This window comes from Haliotis asinina, chromosome 16, assembly GCF_037392515.1.
Source record: "Haliotis asinina isolate JCU_RB_2024 chromosome 16, JCU_Hal_asi_v2, whole genome shotgun sequence".
Lineage (NCBI taxonomy): Eukaryota > Metazoa > Mollusca > Gastropoda > Lepetellida > Haliotidae > Haliotis > Haliotis asinina.
The window spans coordinates 19,886,132-19,902,519 of NC_090295.1; the positions used below are offsets into that span (position 1 = coordinate 19,886,132).

Genomic DNA, 16,388 nt, shown 5'->3' on the forward strand with positions numbered 1-16,388 from the left:
AGGATGTCATCTATATGATGAATCCATGTCTTGCCACACTGCCATCACTGTATTTCACTTTCTCTTGGTGTCAACTGACTTTTGTTATACTGTTTCAGTGTGAGTGAGTTTAGTTTTATGCCACACTTAGCAATATTCCAGCTATATGGCGACGGTCTGTAAATAATCGAGTCTGGACAAGACAATCCAGTGATCAACAACATGAGCATCGATCTGCGCAATGGGGAACCGATGACATGTGTCAACCAAGTCAGCTAGTCTGACCACCCGACCCCGTTAGTCGCCTCTTACGACAAGCATAGTCACCTTTTATGGCAAGCATGGGTTGCTGAAGGCCTATTCTACCCCGGGACCTTCACGGGTCTACTGTTTCATATCTTCAACACAATCAGCTTTACATCAATCCTCAGCTTTGAGAGTTTACTCTCAGGTTTTATACCATCACACATGTAACATGGTATTGAACCACAATCAGAAATGGAGCACAATCTATATCATGTTTCAACTGACGTAAGGTGTACACAGCTTTCAGTGTTTACTGACATGTTAACACAATTTATTACTAAAGGACTGAGGACCTGAGTCATACCGCCATCAGGTATATAATACAATGTGTTACCAGTTTTCACTGTGTACTGACGAAGGTTATCACAAAGTATACCTTGCTCTAAGTGTGTACTAACCAATATTATACCACCATCAGATGTCAAACTTAATGTATAACCAGTCTCTCTACCATAACCCTTTGTGTTGTGTGTAAGCCCATCACATGTGTAGTTGCTTGTAATGAGCACAGACAAAGGTAAGACTTAATTGATTGCAGCTCAGACCGCGGTGCATTGTCGACGATGCTGTCAACGAAGCTGTCAACGGTGTTGCAGGACAGCAGAAGTGATAGATGTGGGGTCGCTGAAGTGTACACTCCCTCTGCATGCAGTATTAAGTACAGTAATGACAACCCTTGCTGTAGCCTTGTTTACTGTAATTATGCCCTAAAGCTAGACATTGTTTTTCTTCAGATAGGGAGCTGAAGCTGTCTGATGCCACAATTTGATAACGGTTGGTTTCCCCAAATGCCATTCATCCCAGATTTATCATGGAAGGATCACCAAACACCAGTGCTTGTCATACAGTATTCTCACCAGGAGTTGGAATGATATTTCATGGTGGAAATCAACAACCAGGAAGGGTTTGGTTCGGGATTGTTTGATGGAACATGCTGAACTCATTCGATGCTTCTCCAAGACACAATCTTTGTAAAGATTTTTGAGATTATACATGTGAAGATTCAGAAGCATTGTACAGGTGGTTGACTGAAAAATTCGCAGCTAAACTGTGTTGACTGTGAAGTGATTTGAGTACAGAAGGGTGTGTAACACTGGATGACGGATCTGCAAATGCTGATCAGATACACAGCACACTTATTGCAACATCTGTGCATTTAGTATTCATTAGGAATCAAGTTAGAAGTAAGCTACATGGATACTAGCATTCTTCAATTGTGTTGAAGATATCGAAGTGGATGTTTTATAAGGAAGACAACTGTTGAAATACAAGTGTTTTGGATATTTTTTACCAGAGCTGTGATCCAAGCAATTCAAGTTCCTCCTAACAAGACTTCAATGTTTCTTCTGCTTCCTTACACTGAAGTATTTAATACCAGGTTTTAGGTTTGCCCTGGACAAGCTTCATTAATGATGACCTTTGCACATTCATAAACTATGGATAACCTTCAAAGATGAGTTCTTCTGACATCATAATTCTTGGCTGAAATTATTTCATGCTGCAACTTGTAACAGATGAATGTGTTTTATGATGAAACTTTGAAACCAGTGATAAAAGTGCAAAATCAAATCTGTGATTTCTGACCACATGTGATAAGTGGAAGTCTGTTATTACTGATATTCTGATAATAAAAGTTTTGTGTTCGTCCTTCTGTTGCAAGATCAAACCTGTGAGAGTTGTCAGAAGAAAACCCAAATAGTGAGATGAGACATTTCAATGATGGCTACCCTGTTTCAGTGTGATTTGAAGTGGGGAAAGTGATACTATACAACTGGATAAACAACTATTGGATAAACCCAATAAATTCAAGTTATAGATGACCTTGATGATTGTGAAGAAGGTGTGACTTTCCAAAGAGTCTTCAACCATGCCAACAGGGTGTAACCTCAGATCTCAGGACAAGTGCAATGGTGGCACAGGATGTGTAATGACTTCGAATCACACCGAAGGCATGGTAGGGAAAGATGTGGAGAAAGGGGACGACCCAACTTTGCTTAGGTTCCTACCCCAGGTGTCTGTGCAGGAAGTGTCGGGATCGTGGTGGACGAGCAGAGAGAAGTATCTGATGGCAGTGTGTACATTGCTCTTCCTGGCATGTATCGCTTTTATTGCTGTGGCGTTCACAAGGTCTGGTAAGGATGTGCCTTAAGGCCGGAATTGTTTTCCATATTGGGTATGAAGGGCAGTACTGTGCTGATGCACTTGGTGTTAAATTTCTTGGTGTTGAATGGTTTTCCATGGTGAGGATTATGGTTGGATGATGGTGAGAGCTGGATAATTTCACTGAGAAAGTGCGATGAGGTTTTAGTATATGTTGGAGGATTTTGGGAGGAAAGTGTGATGATGTGGTTGATTCAGTTAGAGAACTTACAGTGAAAAGTTATATGACACCTAGAAAGGTTACATAACAACCAGAAAAGGTTATTAAAGCTTAAAAAATGCATACTAAAAGGGCCACATAACAACCAAAAAGGTTACAGTGCAGTTAGAAAGGTTACATAAGAGCTAAGGATGTTTCATTATGGCTAAAAGTTTGCATAACAGCGAAACATCTTAAATTGTATTAGCTAAAAGATTATATAAAACTGAAAGTTTATATAACAGCTAAAGGATTATACAGCAGTTACAAAGGCTACGTAACAGCTAGAAACATTACATGCAGGTTACTTAACAGCAGGAAAGGTTAGAGAACAGTTACCTTATATACTGAAGTAAAGAGGTTACTTAACAGCAGGAAAGGTTAGAGAACAGTTACCTTATATACTGAAGTGAAGAGGTTACTTAACAGCAGGAAAGGTTAGAGAACAGTTAAGTTATATACTGAAGTGAAGAGGTTACTTAACAGCAGGAAAGGTTAGAGAACAGTTAAGTTATATACTGAAGTGAAGAGGTTACTTAACAGCAGGAAAGGTTAGAGAACAGTTACCTTATATAGTGAAGTGAAGAGGTTACTTAACAGCAGGAAAGGTTAGAGAACAGTTACCTTATATACTGAAGTGAAGAGGTTACTTAACAGCAGGAAAGGTTAGAGAACAGTTACCTTATATACTGAAGTGAAGAAGTTACTTAACAGCAGGAAAGGTTAGAGAACAGTTAAGTTATATACTGAAGTGAAGAGGTTGGTTAACAGCAGGAAAGGTTAGAGAACAGTTACCTTATATACTGAAGTGAAGAGGTTGGTTAACAGCAGGAAAGGTTACATAACTGCAAGAAAGGTTGCATGACAGCAGGAAAAGTTATGTAAAAGCTAGAAAGCTTACATAACAGCAAGAAAGTTTAACTAACAGAAAGAAAATTTATATGGCGGCAAGGAAATTGCATTACAGCAAGAAAGGTAACATAACAGCTAGAAAGGTTACATAACAGCAAGGAAGTTAAATAACAGCAAGAAATGTTATATAACAGCAAGACAGGTTACATAAGAACAAGTAAGGTACATAACAGCAAGAAAGGTAACATATCAGCAAGAAAGGTACATAACAGCAAGGAAGTTACATAACAACAAGAAAGCTAACATATCAGCAAGAAAGGTACATAACAGCAAGAATGGTTACATAACAGCAAGGAAGTTACATAGCAGCAAGAAAATTGCATTACAGCAAGAAAGGTAACATAACAGTAAGAAAGCTTACATAACAGCAAGAAAGGTTACATAACAGCAAGAAAGGTAACATAACAGCAAGGAAATTGCATTACAGCAAGAACGGTTTCATAACAAGAAAGCTTACGTAGCAGCAAGAAAAGGTAACATAACAGCAAGAAAGGTTACATAACAGCAAGGAAGTTACATAGCAGCAAGAAAATTGCATTACAGCAAGAAAGGTAACAACAGCAAGGAAAATACATAACAGCAAGTAAGTTACATAACAGAAGAATGGATATATGACAACTAGAAAGGTTACATAACAGTAAGAAAGGTTACATAACAGCAAGAAATGTTGTATAACAGCAAGAAAAGTTACTTAAGAGCAAGTAAGTTACACAACAGCAAGAAAGCTAACATAACAGCAAGAAAGGTTACACAACAGCAAGTAAGTTGCATAACAGGAAGTAAGTTGCATAACAGCAAGGAAGTTACACAACAGCTAGAAAGGTTACATAACAGCAAGAAAGGTTACACAACAGCAAGGAAGTTACATAACAGCAAGAAAGGTTACACAACAGCAAGGAAGTTACATAACAGCAAGGCAGGTTACATACACAACAGCAAGAAAGGTTGCATAGTGGTTGCATAAGGTCATATGACAGTAATTCTAAAATATTACCCCACAGCCAGATAGGTTTCATAACAGACAAATACGTTACATAACAGCTTATAAGAGAGTTTAGCAACTAGAAATGTTACATAACAGATAGCAAGGTTATATAACTGTTAGAAAGTTTGCAGGTAGCAGGTTGGCGTATCAGATTAAATAGTTATGTAAAAAAATAGTTGCAGCTAAAAAGGGTATGTAACGATAAAGTGTGTATCAGAAAGAAACATTATTTATTAGTATAAAAACTTGTATAAAATTGCTGGTATAAAACTAGTATAAAAAACTTTTCTGCAACAGCTAAATAGGTTTGTGTTTTTGTGACATAGTGACTGAGTTCCACAGATCCTGGTGGCTATGCTATTTTCAATGGAACATGATAAACAAGAACACACAAAGAATGTTTCACTCTCTGTGATGAGGACATCTGAAGATGTGAGTTTGGATAGTGAGTTTACTCAACACTTCATTAGACTCCAGGTCCTTCCGCTCAACTGCAAAACACCAATACAACTCCTCGCTGGCTTGATTCCTCTCGACCAGACAATGTTGCAGTAATTGATCCAAGAGTTACATTTCACATCATTGGTGGCAGGGACTGTGTTGTATAAGAGCATGGTAACTGTGATGGCTAATCAAATGGCTGGATCTCTTGGTGGTGGATGTTTTTAGATGATTGAAAGTCATGAGAATATCACACAAGACAGATGCTTCTGTTGCATAAATTTCATAATCATAGACACGGATGTGAAATATTGTTTGTGGTTTTTGCATCTGAACATGTCATTGTTAAAAGAATATCCAGACCCCTTTTGTTGGAATCTGAAGCATTAATTGTCAGTTTTCTTTCACAGGCATGACAGCAGGATTTCTCTGCTGAAATAGCCATATGTGATTCAAAACTGTTGAGAGAGTATTTTACTAACATATTTGATATTACCCAGTAAAGTGAGTGAGGATAGTTTTACACTGCACTCATCAATATTCCAGCTATATGGAGGCAGTCAGTAAATAATTCAGTCTTAACAAGACACTCCAGTGATCAAAAGCATGAGCACTGATATACACAATCGGGATATGATGATGTCAGGCATGCAATAACATTAGCCGCCACTAATGATACGCATGGGTTACTGAAAATCCATTCTAACCTGGATCTTCGTGGGTATCTGAGTAAAGTACAGATTCTAGTACTTAATTGGGTTGAGTCACATCCTGGATTCGAACCTACACTCTTAGAGTTATTAATAACACTTTATCATGAAGGAGAGCTTTGTTTGCTATTTTGGCAAAACATTTATAAAAGAAGTCGTCACAAAAATCATCACTTTTATGGATAGTGAGTTAGCTGAGTAGACAAAGGGTTCATTTCTTTACAGGTCTGGGTTTGATTCCTGATATGAGTATTAAAAAGCCAATTTCTAGTGTTTCTGTTTGGATGTTTCTTGTAAGCAACTAACTGTAAAACCGCAAACGCTTTGTTTTATTTAGGTGATTTAAGAGATTCGTGAAACAGCTTTTCAAAGGGCAATGTTTTTCTACGTCCGTAATTGACTCAGATATCTGATGCATTTTCTTTGCTAAGACCGATTCATGGATGAGAACAAATCATTGTTAAAGGTCACATGCAACCAAAAATTCAAACATAATTAAAACACATTTATCACTTGTTCATGATATATAAAAAGCACCGGTGATTGTGAAAAAACAAATAAACAAAGTTATAAGAGTATAATTGCAAATCTAAAGTGCAATATTTTGTACTTTTGTTTACCTCCCTCGAAACGAAGAAGCCACAGTACTGAACCCAGTCAGAGCCGTTGTTTGTGCACTTATGTGTAACGATGCCTTGTCATTGGCCACTGGTTCATTTGCCAATATGCTTAGCCGGCTCTTTGTTTATAGTTTATAAGCCCAATGGGTGTTAATTTCAAATTGCATGTGAAGTTCTGCATTGCATAGGTGTCAATAAACCAGACATTGAGTTTTCTTTGTGACTGAGTCTGCTTACTGGTTATCACAATCAACATTTTTTAATGTAATAAGTAGATTATTTACTTGTTTGTGTATACAACCATGATTAGACTACTGCTCACAACTTCATAGTCCAACCAGGCATACTGTCTCAAGTTCCGCGAACCTATTCACTTCTCATGCGTTATGAGCACATTGCAGCATAGCTGTTGAAACCACTTTTTCCGCCCAACACTGGGGGAAAATTAGTGAATCATCTGAACTCCGATTTGGCAGGCTATTTTCTGTTGTGTTTTTTTTTTTTAACTTTATAGGTAGAATTGGCATATTTGATGATTTGTTTTGGTAAGTGCATAGCAAAAGTTATCAGAATCTGCAAAGTTGTGTTTTAAGTTGCATTTGACCTTTAAAAGGTTATTTTAACATCAACCTTATTCCACTTTTCTCTATTACCTAATAAAACATTCCTGCCTCGTAGAGACCTATTATTTATGTAAAGTTACGAAATAACTTAAAGCAGATACTTGACAAGGTTTAAACAGATGAACTTATATATGGATACACAGACAGATGGATGATGTGAGGGGATGGATGGATGGATGATGTGATGGATGGATGGATCGGTGATTGATGGATAGGTGGATGGATGAAGTGATGTATGGTGATGGATATGTGATGGATGGATTGATGATTTGATGGATGGATGGATGGGTGACGGATGGATGGATGATGTGATGGATGGATAGGTGATGTGATGGATGATATGATGTGATGGATGGTTGATATGATGGATGGATTGATGATGGATGGATAGGTGATGTGATGGATGGATGGATAGGTGATGTGATGGATGATATGATGTGATGGATGGATGATATGATGGATGGATAGGTGATGTGATGGATGATATGATGTGATGGATGATATGATGTGATGGATGGATTGATGATGGATGGATAGGTGATGTGATGGATGAATGGGTGACTGATGGTTGATATGATGTCATGGTTGGTTGATATGTGATTGATGGATGGATTGATGGATGGATGGATGGATGGGTTATGGCTGATGCAATGTTACAAATGGATAGATGGATTGATCGATAGGTGGATGGATGAATCATTGTTGAATGGATGAATGTGATGAATTGATGAGTTGCTAGATGATGGTGTATAGTGTTGGGTGTTGCCCATATTTTCATACTGCAATATGTGTTGGTGTACTGCAATATGTATTGCAATATGTATTGCAATACAATGCGAAAGTGTAACACGTGGTTTAGGGAATGAAATTATTGTTTCCTGTCTTTTGAAACAATGTCACTGGCCACTGTTGGGATTCAGAAACGATTGTACAAGTATAACTGAAAGTTTTTTTCAAACTGAAGACTTCGCTGTAAAGTTTGGACCTCGAGGAAAAGCACCTGCAGCAGCTTGGTTAATGCATTAGTACTGGTACCAATATATGTCTTTTCAATTTATATGCTTTAAAAGTCATGCAAATACAGTTATATAACCAATTAACATTCACAAAACTATCAATTTGCAGTGATATAAGGGAAATGCATCATTATGAAAATAACCAATCATGGTCATGACAATTGCTGGTTGTATCAGGTGAACAGTTTGCAAAACTGTAACACAGTATATTATGATTTGAAGTCTGAATTGCAGTGTTCCGGTATCATTGCCCATCTTGGATGGTGGTTGAGTTGCTTGACTGATTGGGGAATGGATAGATGATGGATTAGTTGATTGATGATGGTGGATAGAGAATGGATAAGTGGATGGATGGATGGATAGATGGATGGATGGATGGCCGGCCATGGATACTTTTATTGTTTAAGTCATACTGTTATGTCATGGCAGCATGCTGTGTGAATTTAGCCAAACCAGTGATTGATAGCAATGGCACATAAAATAAGGTTCCCGTAATGGCTGATCACTCACCACAATTCATACTCAATATCCTGAATGTTTGAATATATGAAGACACAATGTACAATCAACTATGGTTCATAATAATCCTTCATCAAGGTGAAAGGTAGATTTAGAAAATGTCACAACCCAACATATATACCTTCTTGACTCAGGTTAGAAATACACAAAATTCCTAAGTATTTTGTGAGTCTTGTAACTATGTGTAGGAAAAAACTAGCATTTCCCTTGGAAGACCCAGATTTCTTCTTGGGCTCTTCTTGTAGTTTTGGTATCCATGTTCAGTGGTTTTTCCATGCAGTCAAACATTGTTATGTCAAATTTTGATGCGTCAAAATTAGTCTGGAAATGAAAGTTCCCTCCTGTACACAATATTTTGTGGCTTTGTTGAAGTTTGGATTGCTTGAAGTATTTATGGAGGGCCTTTCAATCACAAACAGCTGCATAGTTTGCAAAGGGCATGTTAATGACTAACAGAAATATCTGTCTGACTGTCTGATTATGAATCATGCCATGTATGTTTGTTTTGCAGATGAATCCAAGCACTGTTTGACAGCTGAATGTATTAAAACAGGTAACATTATACTTGTCAACAATTTTCAACAACCATGATTATTTATGATAAGGCCAGACCAATTTTATTTCTTGTTTTACGAATCCCCCTGCTGTATTTTTTCAAGAATAAGAAAAAAAATTAGAGTGAATTTTCCCAGCAGAAAGAAAATAAAATCCTATTGTCTTTATTGGCCAAAAATGTAAACTAAAAAGAAAATCTTTTTAAGATTATTTTTCTCCATACAGACTTCATAAATTACCAAAAGTAAAGTACTTTGCGAACTTACAAGGAATATTACTTTGATTGGTGATTATATTTTTATTTTTTTTCCCTCCTGCCTTTGGGTTTTCTGAGGACAAAAATCTGTAAAACAAGAAATGTCATTGGTCTGGTCTAAATTAATCTTATAATCATGAATTAAATTTAGGATGTGATTCATTCTGATTAAAATCTGAAGTTATGAACTCACACAGAACTTTCTTTTCAACCAATAAGGACATTAACTTGACATGAAGCAATCTAATATTCATATCTGACTTCTGTATTTCAAATGTAAGTGAGTGAGTGAGTTTAGTTTTACGCCGCACTCAGCAATATTACAGCTATATGGCGGTGGTCTGTAAATAATCGAGTCTGGACCAGACAATCCAGTGATCAACAACATGAGCATCGATCTGCGCAATTGGGAACCAATGGCATGTGTCAACCAAGTCAGCGAGTCTGACCACCCGATCCCGTTAGTCGCCTCTTACGACAAGCATAGTCGCCTTTTATGGCAAGCATGGCTTGCTGAAGGCCTGTTCTACCCTGGGACCTTCATGGGTAATTTCAAATGTGAACTTGAGCAAGACATTCCCAATAGTGAAAATAGCAATCACTATTATAAGGTTCTGGATAAGGATTCTACTCTGTCACTTTTGAGGGGTGTGACTTTCTCAAACAAAATGGGAACAGTGGATGCAATTTGTTGTCCAGTGTGGGATATCTTCACCACAAATCAAATTTTCCATACCTTTGAAAACAATCAATCCTGAGGTTCTTGGACCCAACAAGGTCAGATAAAGCAATCCACAATGAAACAATTCTAAAAGGGTGAACTATTGACTTGCCATGTCAAAAACATCACCAGGGAGATATCATATGATCTCACACAAGCAAAAGGTGTTTTGGATGATAAATCTAACTTCCCCTGTGGAAGGTTGAGTAGCCCTGTACAGGTCCCTTATAGGAGGACAGCAGAATTTCTGCTGCCTCAGATCAGTAAAAAGTGTGAAATTAGCATTGACCACATCGTCTACCAGTAGGTCAGTTAAACATCAGAAGTTACCAATCACTTCTAAATTCCACTTGTCTAAATGTTTGCCAGTTAGTCCTATTTGTTCCTCCAGTGTTCCACAGTGGCCGTAGTAGTTTAACAGCCTGTGATTGTGTAAAACCAGAAACTTAAACTGGCCCTCAGACAATCAGTGAACCTCAGCTTGTTATTGAATATTAATGTTCAAAAGTTAAGAATTTCTGAAATGTAAATAGATTAAGAGTATTGTGAAAAGGAATCAATGTTAACCTTCCAGAAGCCATGCATGGGGTGGAGTGGGGCAGTATGGGAGTTGTGGACCCCTGTACCCTCACCCTTTCTGGATCCACCTGTGTTGTGGAATTTCCAAAATCTTCATGATAACCAACATTGTGCATGGCATAGGCTAGAGAGAGCAACTGGCTGTTTCATATTAGCCAAGCTAGACTGGCTTCAGGTTTTCATGAGATGAATATTGATGTATGTTGTAACCTTTGTCATTTTATTACAATTAAATTATTTGTTCTGAGACAAAGAACTGACAACCCCTCCACTGAAGATCATGTCAATTAAACCGAGTGAAATTCGACTCTCCCCAGTTGAAATGAAGGATTTTTGGATTCTTGTGTCTGATTCAGACGTCAGTCTTTTTTTAATTTGTGTTCTTTTCTTCACACCTTGATTTAGAAATCCTGATCTTTGCAACATAATGCCTAACCAATTATATTTCTTTTTTAATGGATTTTTTCCTTAGAAACAAAATTATGAAAGTAATATTCCTTCTGAATGTTAAGAGTATTTTATTTCTGGCATTTGACTAAGTGTATATGGGGCAAAAAACAATAATAAACTGTTTTCTTGCAAGTTTACATTTTTGGCTGATAAAAACATAGTGATTTTACTTTCAGAATGGGAAAAATTTTGTATTTGTTTCTTATTCTTGAGAAAATATGACCGGCATATTTGTAAAACAGAAAGCGCAAAAAATTTCAAGGGTACTATGTCCTTTCTCAGTAATATTAACAACAATATCACCCTGATTATATTTTATGTTGGGATACAGAAACCAGTTATTTTTTACTGAAAATTTGGAATCATGCATGCTGTTTGACTGAAAAGGTAGATTGAAAACACATCACTGTTCATCCAAGTCAGTAGTAATGTAATAGGATTAAATGGGATAAACTACACATTTCAAGGCTCTAGTGAACGTTATGTTGACAGATGTGTCTTTAGATTCAGTGTATGCTTTTATTTGGAAATTCTAGTTCCAGAACATGCCATTAACTCATTCCGTCTTGCACACTTCCAGGAAAGGTTCAGTTGAGGTCATGTGGAAGATAATAGATGATGGGATGAAAATCCAAACTCAATTATTTTTCATCGCAAACCTCCAATCAATAATATGATTTAATCAGTTTTAAAGGTGCAAGGTCAAATTTTATAAGTGAAGATATTTATATTAAGCATGAGAATATAAATGAAGAATTGATATCTATTACCCAAGCGAATATTATAAAATGGATGAAAACTTATAAATCCCAGTTAGGTTTCTATGGTAATTGTTGGTTGCCTACAAACAAAAATATTTTAAAAATCATCTGTAATATCCATCAGAGCTGCAATCCTACTGATGATATAGTGTCAAAAACATTGAGAATGGGGATGAATTTGTGAGAAATATCAAATCTCTGTAAAGAGTCAAACTAGGATGATATTCATAGTAAATGACACACGTCCTGCTGGGCTAACAGTCTGATGTCTGGGTTTATTTCCATGATTTTGGTTTGTGATGTTATTTATTGTCTTTCAGGAAATTTAAAAACTTTGTAACTTACAGCTTTAATTCTTTCCTTGACAAAAATAAAAACTCTCTGAAGGCCATTTTGAAAAATATGAACAAAATGTTGGAATTCAGGAGACACGTGAAGTTTGGCACGATTGTTTAAATTTTTGGTTTTGTGGTTCCACTGTCACTGCAGACATGATTAATATGACAGTTCAACTTTGGACAACTTCACAAAAACTGCAAATGGATTAGGCTGAAAAACAAGCAGAACATCTTTCAAGGACGAGTACATCACTTTCAATCAAGCCTATTATTATTTTTTTATTGCAGCAATAAATTGATTTTACATGTTTCACATCATGCAATTTTTGTAAAAAATGAAGTGAACTCTGCAAATGGATAATTTTTATTCTAATTTTTATTCTTTGTGTTCCGTGCTGCTTGTCATAAATACACATCAACAGCCTCCAGGAATTTCTGCTACAACTCTGTTACAACTGTTCTTGTAAGCTTAAGACTATATTGAATCACTATCAAACACTCAAAGAGCTGTTTGCCGAAATATGGGCACAAACACGAGCAAAGGCAAGTCTACTGATCACCTGAAATAAAACCCAAGAATGTATGGTACAAGTCAAAATGGGACATCATTTTGCTAATGTAACATTGGATTGTCTGCTCTTGTGTTAAACAAGTACAGAAAAACCTGTCTAAACCATCACCATTGAGCTGAAATATAATGTCGGTTTAGACAGGGTGCTGGATTAGACAGTGATGATCATTTTCCAACATTGCATCCATTTATGCTCATCAATCTTCATCTCTATCATGTATCTCTATTTGTAAAACAGTGTTGATGATAGACATATTGGATTAAGGGACCTTGATTAGACAGCAGATTCCCCAGGTGGTTTAGATGACTTGATTCACTGCGCAATCACTGCTTCCTGCTTATCAAGCATACCAAGAGGATTAATTAGTCTGTTGGGTTATGGGTCCTTGATTGTACTGCGTATACCCTATGAAGGTGTAGACAGTGTTAATTACAGTTAAAATTGCATGTTGGGATTAGACTATGTTTTAATGATCATAATACCAGAATATGGAAAAGAATATGGAAAGTGCAGGATTAGATAATCATAATATCGGAATATGGAAAAGACAGGTGCCAGATTAGACAATGTTTTAATGATCATAATATTGTTGTAGAATGGTGGGATCAAAATTTTACACTGTGTGCCAGATTAGACAGGTGCTGGTGTTGGCAGATTTCACTGTATGACCATTGCTGTGTTTTTGGTCATAGCGTCCCAGCTGATGGAAATGATGGACAGGACAGTGAACCCCTGCGAGGACTTCTACCAGTTCGCCTGCGGTCAGTGGGACAAAACCTACGTCATCCCTGAAGAGAAGTCCAGCTTCAACACATTTGAGAAACTGCATGATGAACTACAGATTATTTTAAAAGGTGAATTGTAACTTTTTATATTGGGGCGGTCGGGTAGGCTAAAGGCTAAAGCATCTGCAAGATCATGCATGATGACCAGGGCCACGTTTCACAAAGCTCTCGTAAGCCTAAATCCCGTAATCCTTCATCGCAGCATCCATGGCTCCTGTGTTACAGTACAGGAGGTGCAATGGCTGCGAGAAAACTTACGAGATCTTAGGCTTATGAGAGTTAGTTCTTAGGCTTAAGAGAAACAGGGCCTTGGGTTTGATTCCTCACATGGGTAGAAACTGTGAAGACCATTTCTGGCAACCCTCACTTATTTTGATATTACATTGAACTTGTTAACATCTGTAAACATCTTCATCAAAGAATGTGAAGCCAAAGTTTGTAGCTGAAAGTAAAACAGTTTGTGGATCAGGGCAATTGTAGTGACCATAGAGCTATGACTGTCATAAGTCTATCCTAAAGTATATGGGTTCAGTATAGGCATGAACTACCACATGTAGTTGGAAGGAACCGATCACAACTGAGAATACAGTTGTTATCAGGGCCATGGACTTGGAATATATTTCCCCGTTCTACTGACTAATCCTGTAATGATTCACACGTTTTGGGTGAATTAAAGCATATCTCGCCATGAATTCATTATCCATGGTAACTTAATTGAATATTATGAATGTTTTAAGAGTGTTTTTACTTGAAATTAGTTTGTTGTTTATCTATGTGAGAAATGCAAAATGGAATACATCTAAGCAAGCATTTGCGTAACATGTTGTATTTATTTATATATTTATTTATTTAAAACATATTGTATTCAGCTCATTGCCGTCCTACAAATAAAAACATTGTTTGCAATGATATTTGTGTTACAAAAAATATGTATAACATTTTTCAACTTCAGCAATTACATGGTTGGGATTTATTTATTTATTTATTTATTCATTCATTCATTCATTCATTCATTCATTCATTCATTCATTCATTCATTCATTCATTTATTTATTTAAAACATATTGTATTCAGCTCATTGCCGTCCTACAACTGACCTACTACATTAAAGTCTTCCAGTGTGCAAAACAGTCATTGACCCACTAACTCATGTGTTTTTATTGTGTCTGGCTTCCTGACCCCTACCCCAATCTAGCTTCCTACCCCAATCAAACTGTACAAACATATCATATGCTTGATAATGATGTTAGAACCTACACTGAAAAGTCGCTCTCTTTGCAATAAAGAAGTTGTTCATTCTTCCTTACTTTATGTTACTGTTTAAAGTGAAATTCATCAGTACATTTTCACTGCAAACAAACTATAACTGGCAGAAAAATATTGTCCATAGCATGGGTTAACTTTGAGTTTCACTTGTTCTTGCAGGAATTAATCAATTAAGGATGCAGGGATTTGTCATTTGATGATCAAACTCTGCTTGACTGTGTCATAATGGCTCATGTGCATGCGTGGATGATTGTTAAGCTTTCAGTCAGTGATTTGCTTCATCCAGCCTCAATTATTTACAGGCCACACTAACATATATGTATCATAGGTAGGGGATCTGCCAGATTGCTTTCCCTACTAATTACACACTGATCAGGGAAACCTTTTGGCTTTTGATCATGCCATTGACAGTGGTCTAACTGTGTCTCTACATTTGTCTTCAAAGGCATTAATAGCCATAAAATATACATGCCAAGGAACATTAACCCTGGAACCACATGTGACATTGGTCAAACAGGTTAGGGACTTTTGACATCTTGATGTTTTCATCATGGTCAGTTTGTCATGTTACTAGTAGGCTATGGAGAGGCATCAAAGATCAGAGAGTTCATTCCACATCAAAGAGTTACCTTGGCAGCTTTTGACCAAACTCCTGGCAGCTTTCCCCCAAACTGGGGAAATCAAAACTGGCAGGTGATAGTCACTGGATTGAGAACAATACAGTAGCTTTAGCTATAATAAGGCTACTAAAGGAACATTGTACAATTCATTTAAAAATGTTCGACTTTCCTCAAGCGACTCAGAGGTTTCAGTAACAACCTATGATGATGCACAGGTAATCATGCCACTATCACCGAGAGAACAAATACTTGATTTGGCTAGAGCACAAGTCACACTCCGAGGTTTCAAATTCAAATAATAACCTATGAGTAAAACACAGGTGTTTATCTCCCTATCACTGAGAGAGAAAATCCTTGACTCTCATAGTCAGATTCAGAGGTTTTAAATCACACTAAGAACCTATGAGTAACACAGAGGTGTTTATCTCCCTATCACCGAGAGAGAAAATCCTTGACCCTGATAGTCAGATTCAGAGGTTTTAAATCACACTAAGAACCTATGAGGAAAACAGGTGTTTTACAGAGTTGTTATCACAGTTTTATGTTATCACAGGGAGAAGAAATACTTGACTTTCATAAATCAGACTTAGAGGTTTCAGATCATTATAACAACCTCTGAGTAAAACAGATGTTAATATGTCCCTATGACTGGGGCGGCAGTAAATACTTGATTTAGTGCAGCATTAAACAGCAAAGAAACAAAGAAAAACCCAGAAGTTTCAGATGTATAATTATGCTGAGACATAGTTCCTCCTGAGTGAGTGAGTGAGTTTAGTTTTACGCCGCACTCAGCAATATTCCAGCTATATGGCAGCGGTCTGTAAATAATCGTGTCTGGGCCAGACAGTCCAGTGATCAACAACATGAGCATCGATCTGCGCAATTGGGAACCGATGACAAGTGTCATCCACATCAGCGAGCCTGACCACCCGATCCCATTAGTCACCTCTTACGAGATGCATAGTAGCCTTTTATGGCAAGTGTGGGTTGCTGAAGGCCTATTGATTCTACCCCA

At 37.1% G+C, this 16,388-nt stretch overlaps 1 protein-coding gene across 1 annotated transcript in view; it reads left to right on the plus strand.

The window, feature by feature from the left end:
• Positions 1-1,023: 1,023 nt before the first annotated feature.
• LOC137268630 (neprilysin-1-like) overlaps positions 1,024-16,388 on the plus strand; it is a 38,064-nt gene continuing 22,699 nt past the window's right edge. Inside the window, exons 1-3 of the mRNA XM_067803206.1 lie at positions 1,024-2,417; positions 8,982-9,023; positions 13,395-13,556. Coding sequence (XP_067659307.1) covers positions 2,153-2,417; positions 8,982-9,023; positions 13,395-13,556 — 469 coding nt within the window. The 5' untranslated portion in view covers positions 1,024-2,152. The remainder of the gene's footprint in view (positions 2,418-8,981; positions 9,024-13,394; positions 13,557-16,388) is intronic.